General features: G+C 43.1%; 1 protein-coding gene across 1 annotated transcript; it reads right to left on the bottom strand.

Moving 5' to 3' along the window:
• Window positions 1-323: 323 nt before the first annotated feature.
• LOC110175809 (NLR family CARD domain-containing protein 3-like) lies at window positions 324-15,293 on the bottom strand. The gene is given in 11 exon segments (XM_020942023.2): window positions 324-1,475; window positions 3,353-3,399; window positions 8,484-8,657; window positions 8,823-8,874; window positions 8,877-8,995; window positions 9,066-10,851; window positions 10,939-11,143; window positions 11,248-11,317; window positions 11,386-11,484; window positions 12,169-12,299; window positions 15,220-15,293. Coding segments are annotated over 10 exon segments (3,201 nt in total). The 5' UTR covers window positions 12,285-12,299; window positions 15,220-15,293; the 3' UTR covers window positions 324-942.
• Window positions 15,294-17,781: the final 2,488 nt, after the last annotated feature.

Raw genomic sequence — 17,781 nt, 5'->3', positions numbered from 1 at the left:
GTTCTCTAGCCATAATCCGCATCTTTTTTTCGATAATTCCCTTGTTTGAGCTCCCTCATGAGTAATTTCCAGAGGAACAGTGAAGAAACGAATCGTTTTATCCTTTTCAGAGCGTCTAGAACAACCAAATACACAACAAAACCTGCCCATGTTTCTCCGATGCTGCTGAAGTCAATGGCATAGCGTGCCCGGTGTCATGGCGGCGTAGTTACTGTTGCCATGGGGGACACGTGACGGTGCAAAGCCTCTATATTCTTGGTTTGTTTTCTGTTCAACTTGACTGAAATCACTTTGAGACATAAAAAAGAATCCACTGGAGGCAGTTCTAATGCACAATGAGAATGCATTTATTGATGGTCCAAGTTTGACAAACAATAAAACAATTTCCCAGGAAATACAGAAAAGTATATAACCTAAGAAACTAAGAGGATGAAGCCGACTGGACAAAGACCAAACAAAGACCCCAAAATGTCCCTCCCACTAAAAGCCCAGAGAAAGACCCCAAAAGAAAAGAGAGTCCCCTGGTCCCTTTGTCCTTCTGCTCTTATGTCCCAAAACATAGTCCCTCCAGGCTATGTCCATATATGGCTTTCCTTTTTTCAGACGTGCACTTGGCTAAATTCCTGATCGTACGGAATGGCGGGTGCAGGTTTTTTTCTCTCCACTTAGAACTTTCCTGTCATAGCCTCTGTAGTTGTATCCACTGGTCTTCTGGGGCACAGCTGGTTGGCAGAAGCTTTTCTCAAAGGAAAAAGGTGAGGTTATAAAATGATTCTTACAAATAAAATCTGATGGAACAAATGAGTGAATGTAGCTCATGATCCACCTGAGATCAAACTGAGGCCTAGTATCAACTAAGTGAGAGTGGAAAAAAAAAATATATATATATATGAATGACTCTATGGATGATTTGATTTAGAGACGTGAAAAGTGAAGATTCTCTTAATCCAAAGGAGAACACAGAGACACTGAGGAGTCAGGAGAGAGCATAAACCCAGGGAGCAGAGGCTCAGTGAATGTGGTGTTGAAGGTGTGGAGGTGGGTCAGTTGGTCAGAGGAAACTGTGTAGAAGGACAGAGAACCAGCAGGACAGTCCACAAACACTGCTACTCTCCCAGAAGAGGAGGACCAGCGCTGAGGGAGGGGAGTGGATTTGTCATCATGCTGAACAGAGAAACCAGCTTCAGAACAGAACAGACTCCAGGAGTAATCATTCATTCCAAACATAGTCTCAAAAATTGGTCCTGTACTTGTGATTCTTCTGTAAGACACTGATACCCAGACCCTTCCACTCCACTGGACCTCCCAGTAACAGTGACCAGTCAGACCAGTGGAACATAGAATCTGAGGCAAGATGTAAAATCTGTCCTGATGATCTGGATACGGCTGCTCCTCTGTCACATATGTCACCTTCTTGTCAGACAGTTTGAGGTTTCTGTGAGCTGTGTTTGGATCCAGAGTGAGATCACAGAAATCTGATGGAGAGAAAACACAACACAGCAGCAGTTAGTCCCATGTGGAGACACACATTTCATTAGAGTTTAATATGGACAAATGTTTTCATGAAAGATGGATTTAAAGGCTTTCACTTATTGATGATTCAAGTATTTTTGCTTTGTATGTACGATTATTTAATTTCTTAATCACTGCAGTGTTATATTTGTCTAATATTTCTTTTGCATCAGCCCTGTATTTCCTTTAGTTTCAGAGCCTCACACATCTATTTCAGATTATTTTCAGTGTAAATGTGAGTTGTGTGGAGTTTGTGCTGCTCCAGTCTTTGACGTCACTCCACACATTCCTACACTCGTCTGTGCTCCATGACACAGACTTTCTCCTTTAAAATGTCTCTATATGAATCCACAGTCACTTGTGCTTGTGTGTAGACAGTCCTGTGCTGAGTCCAACAGCTGTGTCTGTGTCAGTGTGGCTCCAGGACTCCTCCTTTACTCCAGCACCACTATTTCTGATTAGAGTTGGAACCATATGAAACTTTTAACTGGATTTCAATACTAAGGAAAAGACTTAACACTTAGTCCTGATTCTGATGCTTTGATGATGATTAAAAACACTTCATCTTTAAGAAATAGAACATGATTTTCAACATTAAATCATAGTACTTTCTTTTATGTTCCAATATACTCTTATAGCTGTATAATCCCTCAGTGGTGCAGGTAGGTATATTTTATGTTCTGCTCCTAGCAGTGCAATGCACATTTTGACCACACACAGCGCTGCCGGTAAAAGCAGAAGCGCTGCAACAGAAGAACACACAACAAGCAAGCTCAAGGCTCAAAAATGGCAGCACTACGGATTTTACAAACTACCGGAAAAGACTGAACTTGACATGACACACACAGTGTGCAAACACTGCAAAACGAAGGTGAAGTACTTCGGCAACACAACAAATCTGTGCATCCACATGACCAGACATCACCCTGCCATACCGCTAGTAGGGAATGCTAGTGGTATCACAACAGGAAAACAGTCAAGTCTGACTGAGGGGTTCAAGGCAAAATTCCCATCAACATCACCAGAGGCACAAAAAATGACTACAGCATTTTTGTCTTAAATTTGCAAAGACTTATGACCCTATAGCTCAGTGGAAAACGAGGGCTTCTGAGAACTAATTGAGGAATATGAGCTGCGCTTTTCCATACCTACTAGTCGCTTCATAACAGAAACCGCTGTGCCTTGTTTATATGCTGAAGTGAAACAGCATGTAATCAATTCCATTTCAGAAGCAAGCAGAATAGCCATTACATGTGACGGGTGGACGTCGAGAGCAACACAGCCCTACGTAACGCTAACATGCCACCACATTACTTCAAAATGGGAAATGGTTTCACATGTACTCCAAACCAGAGATATGTCTGGCAGCCACACCGGGTAAAATCTGGTAGAGTTACTGATGGAGGTCTTTGAGGAGCGAGCGATCAAAGACAAAGACCCAGTATTAGTCAAGGACAACGCCGCAAACATGGCAGTTGCAGCAGAGCTTGCGAAGTTACTGCTCATACGCTAAATATTGCCGCTCAACGTGCCCTCAAGACCACTGCAGTTTCCAAGCTATTGGGAAGGATTCACCAGATTGTTTCTTTCTTCAGGAAAAGTTCACTCGCCAGCCACGTCCTCCAGGAAAAGCAAAAGCTTCTGATCTTACTGGAGCACAAACTAATGACGGACGTACCCACCAGATGGAACAGCGCATTTGACATGTTGGAGTGTTTCCTTGAACAGCAACCTGCGATCTGCGCCACATTGCTCTCCTCTGAGGTGCTAAGGATCATCATGCATTGTGTCTATTGTCTGTCTATATGTCTGTTTCAAATGGATTTAACTCAACACTTACACTTTCTGAGTCCTGGTGTTAACCACTCAGCTCCAGCAGGCTCCAGTCTGAAACACATGACATCAGTCTGAAACACTGATTCGTTTTAAAATCACATTTTTAAAACAGGTTTGTTTTAATGTTTTTATCACCACTTATCAAAATAAAAGCATAGAAAGACATACAATATGTGATGTTTTAAACAAACTAAAGCAATGATCTGAATCAGACACATGTATGTCACCTTCTAATGAAGCCTTTTCCATTCTCCATGTTCACTGGTGCTTTCTATTGTCTTTCACTGTTTCACTTTATAGACTCAGGTCAAAGGTCATACCTCTGCTCAGACTCTAATGACCAACCCTACACTCTTTAAAGCTTCTATATGACACTAAATGGACTTGTGAACTTTTGGCCATGTTCTAATACTGTTACCTCCTCCTCAAAAACAGACCTGATTTGTTTTCTGTTTAATTCACACATGTTTGACTCATACTAACATTATTAATAGTCTTTTTCCATCTCCAAAGCTCAAAATGCTCTGTTCCACTTTCTAATGTAATGAAGAAGTTATTTTCAATAACTTCTTGGGTTCTTTTTAAAGATAATGCAGTGAAGTGTATTTACCTTGTTGACATGTTTCGGCTGCTAGCTGCGAGCCATCTTCAGAAGTGTCACCGGTGTTGGTGGTGACGTGTCGTATATCAGCTGTTACTTCCTGTAGGCGTGGTCAGACCTGATGGACCTGCAGGTCGCTCAGACTGACCACGCCTCCCATCGCCCGGTGTCTCTGGAGGAGGGTGTCCCAAGTGTGTGAAAGGAGGAACGCTCCGTCATCACGGTTAATGCTGTCCATGCCTCGTTTTCTGATTTCCTCGATCCAGCGTTTAAACTTGTTTTCCGATCCAATGACCCGAGCCCCGTCCCAATCCAGAATGTGGTTGTTTCTTTTACAGTGCTCTGATATATAAAAGAAAGGATCAAGGAGACCAGTGAAATCAGAAAACGAGGCATGGACAGCATTAACAGTGATGACGGAGCATTCCTCCTTTCACACACCTGGGACACCCTCCAGAAAACACCGGGCGAGGGGAGGCGTGGTCAGTCTAAGCAACCTGCCAGGTCCATCAGGCTGACCACGCCCACAGGAAGTAACAACAGCTGAGCTACGACACGTCACCACCAACACCGGTGACAGTTCTGAAGATGCAGCAGCAGAAACATGTCAGCAAGGTAAATACACTTTACTGTATTGTCTTTAAAAAGAACCCAAGAAATTAAAGTATATAAGAAGACAAAATGAATGAGGTTATTTTCAATTTAGCATTTACCTTTTATATGTTCAGCAGAGATTGGAAATTCCAGGTCTGAAATCAACCGAATGATTCTAGTGAAGGTGTGTGGAGTTGTTGTGGGAATCTTTACATCAGTGACCTTTGACCTATAGTCCTGGAGCCAGAGCCCTCCACCAAGATTCTTTTGCTCCTTTTTCTTAAAATGATTTTCATGTCACACCACAGGATTTTACGAGTTAAGGGTCTTTTGTTTCAACTTGGCCTCGTTTAGTCTCAGGACCCAAAAGCCTTTTCTCTTGTGTGACATGAGATGAGTCTGTTAAAAGTGCTGCTGTAGTTGAAAATCTGCAGCATGGATACTAATTGAAGAGCAGATAATAAAACCTTACACTATGCCCACGCTCTTATACTCTAAATTGCCACACAAAACCATTAAAGGCCATTCTGGATCTATTGTTACACATCTTATACCTGTATGGAACAAAGTTAACAATCTTATGGGGATAGCTAACCAATATTTCCTTCAGACACCAATCTTCCATAATTATTCTCTGCTAACTGACAAGAAACCCATCTCTTTCTCACCATGGGAGCACAAAGGGGTAACTAACTTCAGTGACATCATAGGCCAGAAAGGATTAAGAGAGTTCCGTGATTTACAAAAATGCTTTAATCTACCAGGTATTTTGTTTTTCTTTTACCTTCAGCTGCGCACAGCATTGCAGTCCCATAGTGTTCCTTGGGGATGCATGCAAAAAAAATCACCCTCTTCATTCTATTTTGAACAAAGAAGGAAGCTCTGGTACGATTTCTGAATTATATAAACTAATTGAGTGCACACAAAAAAATTGTACCGGTGAGCAGCTTTGGAAAACTGAATTGAGGGATCACTTGGAGTGGGATTGGAATCAGATTTGGTCCAATATTTTGCTTTCATCAAGGAATCCCAATCACCAGATGATTCATTACAAAATCATTCATAGCGCTTATTTATACCCTAGAAAATTACACCAAATGAAAATTAAAGACAATCCATTTACATAGAAAAAACTGTTGGCCCTTTTGGACAAATAATATGGGAGTGCCCTGAGGTGGCACAATTTTGGGAAAACTCTCAAAGACAATGTCTAAAGCAGGGGTCTCAGACTCGCAGCCCGGGGGCCAACTGCAGCCCTCAGAAGGATTTTTTGTGGCCCTCCACTTAATTCCAAAGAATAATGTCAGTGTGGCCCACGTAGATGTACGCACAATCCCACCCCCCTACCGCGGGCCGCACTGACAGATGAAGCTGCAATCGGTGCCCATGCAGATTCACAACAACAGATTATTAACGCAGCTTGCATCCCAAAACTCAATTTACAGCAGTTGTGAAGCAACAAGTCTAAGTGGATCTGTTAATAGGAGTACACGTGCACATACACGTGCACATACGGCATCACCGAAGAACCAAAACAAACCACACACGGTGGTACATGTGTGCGCACTTCACTTTACGCTCCCACAACCACAGTATCAGAGCACAGAGGAGGCGCTGACAGAATTCCCCTGTTCATAAGTATGGGACCATTATTGGAGGGGCTAATAAGAAATAAAAAGACTTTTACAGTCTGTTTACCTGCTCAACACTCGGTGCGTAACTTGCTGGCAATCTGATGACCAAACTCCACATATGTGTCGCTGAAATCCACGCACACTCAGCGGCAAAAACAGCCGTCCCATCAGTATGCAAGCACCACAAAACTGCACTGATCTATTCCAGAGGCTTGGCGACATGTTAGCAAAAAGTATGAGGCAAAAACAAGCGTCTTCCATCCATGTTTGACATACGAGAAGCAGATACACTCCAGTGTGGTCCGCTTTCAAACGAACCATAAACTGGTCCAATTAACGAGCCTCTGTATCCCGGTAGAACAGCGATATCTCCAGTAACCAATACTGATGTTCAGTGTTAATACCGCGGGCTGTTCTCATCTTATCACCATGAACTCATAAAACAGCAACGTAGAACTTTGTACAAACTCACCGCATCAGCCCAGAGTTCGAGTAACAGCAGCAGCCAACAGCGTTCACCGTAGCACACAGCTCCTCAGGACGGCGCTGGAGTCTGGTCCTTGGTCAATGACTGGGTCTGAGCGGGTACGTTCCGTCGTCTGCGCGCTGGTTCCGTGCGGGGAAAGTGAGAATGCGCTGTTGACTACCTACAGGTCTGTGCGGGCTGCTCCGGTCCACCGCACTCAAGAACTGCGGCTGGTTCCGAGGTGGTGCAAAGCATCCGGACAGAAGCATGAGTCCAGTTTAGTTGGTGTCTGTCCTCCGCGCATTTGGTTCTTCCCGGGTAAAGCGCTTTTCACTCCCCGCTCCACGTCATCTGAGCCCGGCCTGAACCAGAGCTGCATCTTTGGGACTCTGGTTTGGATCTAGTCTGACTGTATTTCTCACACTAGGTTAAAAGCAGGATATTTTTTAAAGGTGAATCAATTAAATGGGCGATTGCCTATTGCAATGAAATTATTTGGTTAATTAAAGCCTAAAATAAAAAAATGCTGGTTCCTACATGATCACGGGGAACACCGGGACCTCTCTGTGCGTGCAGGTCCTGAACAGAAGTACACACCCCCAACTTTGACTCACTCTGGAGCCACTTGTTCGCACGTACTTGCTCTGATCTTCGTGTGTTACATTCTCTGTATTGGCCATTGTTGGTCAAATAATTCGAAAATGAATCGCGGCTGCATCTGGACAACAATCTGTTACTGCGCTGGAATCATACAGTCATTACAGGCAGAGGAGACGCGTTTCTTCCATGATGCATTTCGAATAGTTCGTTTGGACCTGCTGCCTATGGTTGGGACCCGGGTTCGCGTTCACGCCAGTGTGAAAGTGTGTGAAAGCACCATCAAACTACAGGTCAAGGCTCAATGATGAGCATCTTCAATCTATCCTGAGGATCTCATATGCTTCCTCCTGCAAGCCAAGTATCTCTCAGCTGTGGAAGATGAAGTGTAGCCAGGTTTCAACCAGCAAGAAGTAGGCAAAAGAAGAAGAGTAGACGTATTAGTTTAAACTTACGTTCTGAATACATTTTCATGTTCTGAATTGTTATTAAAGATTAAGAAAGTGTGTTGCGTGTTGTTCTTTCTCTCTCTTCATTTCCTGTGCAACTGCTATTTATCGAATACTCAATGCGGCCAAGCCTCACTCAGACTTTATCTAATGTGGCTCCCAGGTAATTTGAGTTTGAGACCCCTGGTCTAAAGTAATTGGAATAACTATACCTTGCACTCAGAGGTTTCTTTTGCTAAACGACAAAGGGAGAAAAATGCAATGCTAACTAGATTATGTATAACTGCAAATAACACTTCAATAAAAATTTGATCACAAAAAAAAAGGTGCTGCTGTAGTCACATACAGTGTTTACAGAGTCAAGAGATTTGAAACATAGAGTCCTGACATGATGCGGCACATAACAATTTAACCTTTCAGGGGTTTGTACACTTTTGTTTAACCCCTGTAAGGTTAAACAGAATTGTGTAAACCTAATTGATTGTGACACATTAGCATGGAATCACATGTAAAAAATAAATAAATAAATAAATAAATAAAAAGATAAAAAAATAAAAAAATCAGCTTCAAATGAAACCCAGGATGAGCTCTGTGTCTCCAGTGGATCACCTGCTGTAACAAAAATAATGTTCCACACCATCAAACCCATGGAGAGAGTTTCATTTGGCCATAGAATACATATGGGGTCATTCCATGGGAATTTTGAGTCTAATTTGAGTTTTGGCAGTAAAAATCCTGTTTACATGTTTGGTGAATGATGAGTTTCTTTCTGTCCACAGTAAAGTGTTCCATACCTGAGAGTGTCCAGTGTGCAGTGGGGGTCCTCCTGTAGAGCAGACAGGAGCTTTACTCCTGTGTCTCCTGGATGGTTGAAGCTCAAGTCTAGTTCTGTCAGATGGGAGGGGTTGGACCTCAGAGCTGAGGCCAGAGAAGCACAGCCTTCCTCTGAGACCAGACAACCTGACAGTCTGAGGACACAGATTATTATAATATGTCCATTCATTAGTAACATTCAACGCAAAAGAGACAAATAACATGTCCCACATAATTAAGTTGCTTTTATCACTTGTAATTATCCAATTCCAATACAAACAGGTTATGTAATAATAATGAATAATATGAAGCCCTCTGACCTGAGCTGTTCCAGTTTACAGTGAGGACTCTTCAGTCCAACAGACAACATCGCAGCCCTGAGTCCTTCAAGTCATTATGACTGAGGTCCAGGACTGTCAGACTAGAGGACTGGGAGCTGAGGACTGAGGACAGAGCTTCACAGCTTCTCTCTGACAGGTTACAGCTGCTCAGTCTGGAGAGAGAAAACATTGTTTATGCTGAAGTTGAATCAAACCATCCTCTGTTAAACAAATGTTACTCACAGAGCTTTGTTGGAGGCCTTGACAACTGGCAGCAGCCTCAGGAGAGCCTCCTCTGAAGCAGAGTATTTCTTCAGATCAAACTGCTCCAGATCTTCTTCTGATGACAGTAAGATGAAGGTCAGAGCTGACCACTGAGCAGGAGACAGTCCACCTTCAGACAGACGTCCTGAACTCAGGTACTGTTGGATCTGCTCCACCAGAGAACGATCATTCAGTTCATTCAGACAGTGGAGCAGGTTGATGCTCCTCTCTGCAGACACATCCTCACTCAGCTTCTTCTTGATGTACTCAGCTGTTTTCTGATTGGTCTGGGAGCTACTTCCTGTCTGTGTCAGCAGACCTTGTAGAAGGCTCTGGTTGGTCGACAGTGAAAATCCCAGGAGGAAGCGGAGGAGCAGGTCCAGGTGTCCAGTTGGACTCTGTAAGGCCTGGTCCACAGCTGTCTCATGAAGATGCTTTAGTTTTCTTTTTGCACTGAAAATTTTAGACTTCTGTGTTTTCTCTGAGAGCAGGTTGATCCCAGTGTTGATGAAGGTCAGATGGACGTGAAGAGCAGCCAGAAACTCCTGAACACTCAGATGGATGAAGCAGTAGACCTTGTCCTGGTACAGGCCTGTCTCCTCTCTAAAGACCTGTGTGAACACTCCGGAGTACACTGAGGCCGCTGCAGCGTCCAGCCCACACTCTCTCAGGTCACTCTCATAGAAGATCAGGTTTCCTTTCTGCAGCTGCTCAAAGGCCAGTTTTCCCAGAAACTCCACCATCTTCCTGGTCTCCAGACTCCAATGAATTTCAGACCCTGACTCCTGGTGATACTTGATGTTCTTGACTTTGGCCTGAACCACCAGGAAGTGGATGTACATCTGAGTCAGGGTCTTGGGCAGCTCTCCTCTCTCTCTGCTTTTCAACACATGCTCCAGGACTGTGGCAGTGATCCAGCAGAAGATCGGCATGTAGCACATGATGTGGAGGCTTCTGGACGTCTTGATGTGGGAGATGATTGTGTCAGTCTCGTCTCTGAACCTCTTTCTGAAGAACTGCTCCTTCTGTGGGTCGGTGAACCCTCTGACCTCTGTCACCATGGAGACACACTCAGCAGGGATCTGATTGGCTGCCGCGGGTCGTGTGGTTATCCAGAGGCGAGCGGAGGGAAGCAGGCTCCCCCTGATGAGGTTCACCAGCAGCACGTGCACTGAGGCGGACTCTGTGGGGTCGGTCAGGGCCTTGGTTTTGGTGAAGTCCAGAGGAAGTCTGCACTCGTCCAGACCGTCCAAGATGAAGAGCACCTGGAGGTCTTCAAAGCTGCAGAGTTCTGCTTGTGTTTGACTAAAGAAGTGATGAACAAGTGTCACCAAGCTGAAGCTTCTCTCCTTCAGCACATTGAGTGCTCTGAAAGTGAACGGGAACAGCAGCTGTATGTCCTGGTTGGCTTTGCCTTCAGCCCAGTCCAGAGTGAACTTCTGAGTGAGCACTGTTTTCCCGATGCCAGCCACTCCCTTTGTCAGCACTGTTCTGATTGGTCCATGTGTGTGAGCTGGGCCTTTAAACATGTCTTCACATGTGATGGGTGTCTCTGCTGGGCCTGGTTTTCTGGAGGCTGTTTCCATGTGTCTGACCTCATGTTCCTGGTTGACCTCTGAAGACCCTCCCTCTGTGATGTAGAGCTCTGTGTAGATCTCATTCAGAAGGGTGGGGTTTCCTGCTTTAGCGATGCCCTCAAACACACGCTCAAACTTCTGCTGCAGGTTAGACTTCAGTTTACACTGACAAACTCCAGAATAACTCCCTGAATGAAGACAACAGATACAGGCCTGAGTCTCAGAGAAGATAAAATGACTGTGAGCATCTTGTTAAATGTGTTAAATGGTCCTACTGCTCCACAGACGCTCAGCCAGCTCCTTCTGCTTCATCCTCCTCAGGAAGTTCAGTGTGATCTTCAGAACAGCCTCACTGCTGCTCCTCTGCTCTTCATCCTCATCCTCCACAGGCTCTAAGCATTCTGGGTAATCTGTACTCAGAACCTTGTGGAGCTTCTTCAGCTCCTTCTGGACAAAAGTGAAGATGTCCTCCTCCAGAAGCTGAACAGACACATTATAAACAACACAAATGCAGTCAGTGTCAGATCTGTGTCAAACAAGTTCTCATTCATCTGAACATTTCCAAACTTTAGTGAATGACAGACCTTAAATACGGAGTCCAGCTGTGTGTGATGGTGCTGACCACTGGAGACCTCTGGACCCGTCTGCTCCACTCTGTGAAAGAGACACATTAAACTCTCATTTCAGTTCTATTGTTTTATTCAACACTTGTGGAAACTCACGGCTCTGTGGCAAAAACAATGGGATGTGACATAGACCAGTCACTCCTGAGGGACTCACAGCTGGGACCAGGTTCAGATGGAGGATGTTTCTGGTGGATCCTGAGACACAGAAGAAAAAACACTTCAGTCACAGTAAAACACATGGGACTGTTCTGACTCAGGTCAGATACTTCAGGAAATTCTAGAAAATGTTAGTTTCATTACACTAAAAATAAAATACTTAACATCTTTTTAATATATCCGGATGCCTCCTGGACGTCTCCCTCGGGAGGTTTTATGGGCATGTCCCACTGGGAGGAGGCCCCCGGAAGACCCACCAAGACACGCTGGAGGGACTATGTCTCTGGGCTGGACTGGGAATGACTTGGGGTCACCCCGGAGGAGCTGGAGGACATGTCTGTGGTGAAGGAAGTCTGGGAGTCCCTGCTTAGACTGCTGCCCCCGCGACCCGGCCCCGGATAAGCGGAAGAAAATGGATGGATGGATCTTTTAAATTTTTTTAATTTTTAATTATTTATTTAATTTTAAACCTCAAACGTTTTCATGTTCCAGGTAGAGGCACTGAATATAATGGATGTTTGTTAAACAAAGCCACTCTTAAAATCATTCAGTGTCTGTGTTTAAATTCACACTTAAAATCTAATTGTAATTTGATTTCTTTCAGAAAAACAAGACGTCCTACACTGAAGCGACACATGTACACCTGGTGTTTTTGGTCATCACATTTCTTTAGTTCATGTAAACACACACAACAGTCACATCTGATCATTGGCTCAGACTTACTGTAGACCAGGCTCCTTTTTAAAGTCAATGTGTCGTCCAATAGAGCGTTCACTTCCCAGCGCCGCCCTGCTGGTGGTGGGAGGGTCTGCGTCCTCTCTGTGATCTCTCTGATCCATGCTCAGTCCAGAGTCCTACAGAATGACATCACAGTATTTAGCCCCGCCCACTGCTCACATGGTTCATCTCATGGAGTTTTGTCAAGTGCCTCCATAAAGAGACTTTCAAATCCAAATGTAAAGGAGACGCCAAAAGAACCAAACATGTTAGAAAATAGAAGTGTAGAATGAACTTGGTCTGGACAATACTGAGATCAAAATGGTATGGAGATGTGCTCCCTGTGGAGATTCTATATGTAATGCAGCTGTCTGTTCAAACACAGACACTATTCCCCGCCCACTTCTCTCATTGGTTAAACTCTGTCAGGCTCTGAGTGAGTGACACATGAATTTACAGTTGTTTTCAATTGTTTTTTAAAGTTTGTTTAGTTTGATGTTTGGTTCAAACATGGATCTGAACAGGGCCACAGGTCAAATCCTTTGGAACATTTTTCATCAGTTCACACAGTTCTCAGGCTCTTTCTCAGAACACTTGACACAGCTCTCATTCACAAACACACATGATCAGTGAATTCACCTTGTTTTTTCACTACTACAGGTCTGTTCTCATGTGCTGAAGGACACTGGCCGAAACTCTGTCACTTTCAATATACAAACTCAAACAGAACGGTAGAAACTACAATTTGTGAGCACCTCAAATCTAAGAGCAAAGGATTTCATACATGAGTCAAACAGGGAGAATGTCCTGAGCAGAGCACAGACTGTATGAATAGGCCTGTATACAGTATAAATCCAGTGAGATGGAAATGTCTTGTCTAATTCAACATCAAGAAAACATGCATTATAAAAGTAATGTTGGTGTATTTGCTTTTCTTTCAGTTTTCTTCAGCATATTTTTTTTTCATCAAATCCTGCAAAACCTCTGGGTCATATATATAGTTGTTTACAAACACAGTGTGTAAAATAATGCTTTAGACAGTGCTTCATTGTGGTCCAGGTCTACACCAGGACTAAACCAAGACTAAGTCAGTTCTAAACTAAATTTGTACCAAACCAGGGGGTCCACAGTCTATTCCGGCATTCCTTCATTATGACATACTTACATTCAGACATCCCGGTATTACAACACATCATATTTTATGGCTCTCGCTGTCCATGGTGCTGAATGCATCAGATTGATCGATTGGTATTTACAGAGCAGCGGGACATGGCTGCAGACCACAGAATATAAAGTCGTGAGCGCAATCACATCAGCTGTTTCCTGTCTACAGTATAACAACTCGCTTTGAGACATTTAAGTGTTCAAAGATCAGATCTCTGCACTTCTAGTTTAGAAGTAAGCCAAAACTGTTATTATTTGTGAAATGTGGTGCAGTACTTCAAATATGTGATTTTTAAAGCATAAAAAATTTGAGATAAAGTCCACAGGAAGTAGAGTCACTGCCACTAATCTGCAGCTTCACTTCGATCCGTGTGCTGTGTGGATGCAAACAAACACATGTGCTACTCTTGCCTTAGTGTAGTGTAGTGGAACGCTTGAAAAATAATGTTCATGCCACTTCTCCGACAATTAGACATCATTGTCTAAATAGCGGCATGTCGGAATAACAGCATGTAACCTAAAACCAGTCTAAGGCAGGTCTAAAGTTCACAACTAAACCCAGGACAAAACCAGCACTAAACCAGGTCTAAACCAGGTCTAAATCAGGACTAAACCAGGTCTAAAGGAGAACCCACACAAAATCGTCTTCAATGTAACACACAGTGACAGAAGTCTCCCTTTTATTTCTATGTGGTTTATAAAGACTCTGGTCAAGCACAAAGAGCAAATATGAGACCAGGATAAGTACAATTAAAAGTCCTGTCTGAAGCAAAAATAAATAATACAAATGATTCAACATGAAATATGGAACAGTGGGAGTTTAGAGCAGAAAAAAAAACAAAAGAAAACTACACTGTCATTTACAACCACAAGTCAATTCCACAGAAACAACACATGACAAGAGCCACACGAGGAAACTCTGAGAGAAACAAGAAAAGAGACACATCCCATGACTCTGAGGAACATGGAAACAAATCCATACATCTAATGAAGACAAATAACCAGGAAATAAACCAGGGTCAGGCCAAACACAAACACAAAACACAAACTTAGACTCACTTCTCCTTTTGAAACTGACAAAACAAAACAGCTCTTACAGAATCCTGAACACTTCTTTAAAAATAAACTCAGGAAAATATCATTTTGCAAAACTCATGAATCATTTCCCAAACTCAAAGATAAGAAATAAAAACCCAGAATGTTCCGTCCCACTGGACATGTGCTGTATCACACTCATGTCTCTATATTCAGTAGAGTCTGTGCTCACGGCTCCAGCTCTTCTCTCTTCATCATGTGTGAACAAGCCTCTAGTGTGAAAAAACAAGGTGAATTCAGTGAGTGTGTGTGTTTGTGTGAGAGCTGTGTCAAGTGTTCTGAGAAAGAGTCTGAAAACTGTGTCAACTGACAACAAATGTCCCAATGATATGAACACCACAGACACCCATCCTGTGAGCCCCCACGCAAATCTCCAAGCACCCACCGGACTTTTTCCCAATCCTAAATTGACTAGATTTTTAAGAATGCACATTTACAACGAGCCTTTAGTGTCCCTCTCTCTGTCTCTGCGATGTATATGGAAGGGGAGCACACATAAAAAAAAGTTAAATGTGTGTGTGGGCACATGCACGTGCACCCAAGAGTGCCTGTACATGTGTTTGCACTGAGCACCTACTTGGAAAAACATAAACTGACGCCTATGACGACCACCAAAAGTACAACTACATAAATGACAACAGGAAATAAAACAGGAACTGAACCAGGACGAGCACAGGTCTAAACTAAATCTGTACCAACCCAGGACTAAACCAAGTCTAAACCAGGTCTTAAGTCAAGACTAAACCAGGACTAAACCAGGACTAAACCCAGTGTTGAACAGAATCAAACTAGTGATACCTGAGTGGATCCAACGAGTCCAAAGCGTCTCAGAGAAAAGTGTGCGTCTGGAGGAAGAGGCTTGTTCGTGTGTTCTTTTTCTTCTATTGGCTGTGGTCCAGGTGGGCGGGGCTTCACACTGGTGAGTGACAGGAAGCTGCTGCTGAGCTCTGTGTCTGTGAGGGCCTCATTTAGTGTGACACAACTGAAAAAATTAGCCAGTAGAAAACAAATATGATGGAGAGAACCCACTCCTGCTCACCCACTGTACCAGAATATAGAGGGACAGATAATACTCCCTACAACTGTACAACAACTCACCCACTGCAAATACATGTAGTACAGATATTGTGAATTACAGATACATGTAGTACAGATGATGTGAGTATTACAGATACATGTAGTACAGATGATGTGAGTACTACAGGTACATGTAGTACATATGATGTGAGTATTACAGATACTTGTAGTACAGATGATGTGAGTATTACAGATACATGTAGTACAGATGTGAGTATTACAGATACATGTAGTACAGATGTGAGTATTACAGATACTTGTAGTACAGATGATGTGAGTATTACAGATACATGTAGTACAGATGAGAGTATTACAGATACATGTAGTACAGATGTGAGTATTACAGATACTTGTAGTACAGATGATGTGAGTATTACAGATACATGTAGTACAGATGTGAGTATTACAGATACTTGTAGTACAGATGATGTGAGTATTACAGATACTTGTAGTACAGATGATGTGAGTATTACAGATACTTGTAGTACAGATGATGTGAGTATTACAGATACATGTAGTACAGATGTGAGTATTACAGATACATGTAGTACAGATGTGAGTATTACAGATACATGTAGTACAGATGATGTGAGTATTACAGATACATGTAGTACAGATGTGAGTATTACAGATACATGTAGTACAGATGAGAGTATTACAGATACATGTAGTACAGATGTGAGTATTACAGATACATGTAGTACAGATGAGAGTATTACAGATACATGTAGTACAGATGTGAGTATTACAGATACATGTAGTACAGATGATGTGAGTATTACAGATACATGTAGTACAGATGATGTGAGTATTACAGATACATGTAGTACAGATGATGTGAGTATTACAGATACATGTAGTACAGATGATGTGAGTTGTGCATCATGTTGTGGTGTGAATAATAATTTACCAAATTTACTTCGGGCCACCTGACTGTTAGGAGCTTCTCATTTCATCACATTGTTGTATTGTTTTGGTCCTGACTGATTAGTTTTGCAGAAGTAGCAGTGAGGAGAGCGCCCCCTACAGGCCCTCCTCTGGACACAGCCTCCTGCCTGGACCATGATGCATGAAGAAGAGTCCCACGTTTATCTGCAGAGCTACCACGCCCCCTAGTGGACACAGCGGCTCTGTGCCTGTTTCCCCCTTTCTAAATCTTCTCCTGTGCTTCTGATGGAAACCACTCGTCACTCTGGGCATGTGGTAACCATGGTAACTGTGTTGAAATTGTATATAGTGTCCACATTTCCCATAAGGAGCTGTGTGAATGAAAGACACTGAGCTGTGGAATAAAGTCATGGTCATGTCCATGGACCTGTTTATTCACTTGTTTATTGATCACTATTGTAGAAAACAGTCAGTACAAAAACAAACACAGAGGGAGCTCCAACACACCTAAAGTGTACTCGAGTAAAAGTACTGTGAGTGCAAGTACAACAATGATGTTCAAATAAACTACCCAAGTAAAAGTAAAAGTATTTGGTGATTAAGTGTAACACAGTTACGTCCCCTTTGCTAGGGGAGAAAGGGAAGTAACAAAAAAAACAGGATGCTAAAGGTTTAACTAAAAATTGTGCATTTATTATTTAGAGTGGAAGGGAAGACAAACAAAAAACAGGCAATTAAGGTGAAAAATAAATGGGAGTTAAACAAAATAATGTAATAAACTAAAGAGCCCTAACTAAATACAAAGTACCAAATCTACTCAAGGTTTACTGCGAACAAAAACAAAGGTGTCTCAACGAACTAAACGAGGCAATAGCTGGCAATATAACAAAATGAGACAACCCAAACATCAAACGAAAGTGGCGAGCTGGCCGCAGTGATCCAGCCGCCCCGAGCAGGTGGAAGATGGTCCCTTTTCAATCCCCCGCTATCACAAGTGTCATCCGCGGATTGGTGGAAGCGCAGGGATGAAGGGCCAATCACTGACGCGCTGCGACGTCAGCCTCTGTCCCACGTCGGGTACTCCCGAGCATCCGGGTCCAGGGCTCGCGGACCGGGAGCATCATGCGCAGACAAAAGTACTTTAAACAAATATCAAAGGGCCAAGGCCCGTAACACTCTCCCCCTTAAGATTAAAACGGGGAGAAAAAAAAAGTTACTTACAAATTTTTTTTACATCCGGGACAAGGCATCAGCGATGACATTGTCAGATCCTTTTTTTATGGCAGATTTGGAGGTTGTAGTCCTGCACCATCAGCGCCCATCGCATTAGTCGTTGGTTATGATTGTACATACGCGATAAGAACACAATGGGGTTATGATCGGTGTAAACTGTGA

The sequence above is a fragment of the Boleophthalmus pectinirostris genome, unplaced genomic scaffold (genome assembly GCF_026225935.1).
Source record: "Boleophthalmus pectinirostris isolate CB_2022bp ecotype Guang Dong unplaced genomic scaffold, ASM2622593v1 HiC_scaffold_22, whole genome shotgun sequence".
NCBI classification, from domain to species: Eukaryota; Metazoa; Chordata; class Actinopteri; order Gobiiformes; family Gobiidae; genus Boleophthalmus; species Boleophthalmus pectinirostris.
Note: the sequence above shows the minus strand (reverse complement) of the source record. Positions and strands in the feature narration are given on the sequence as shown.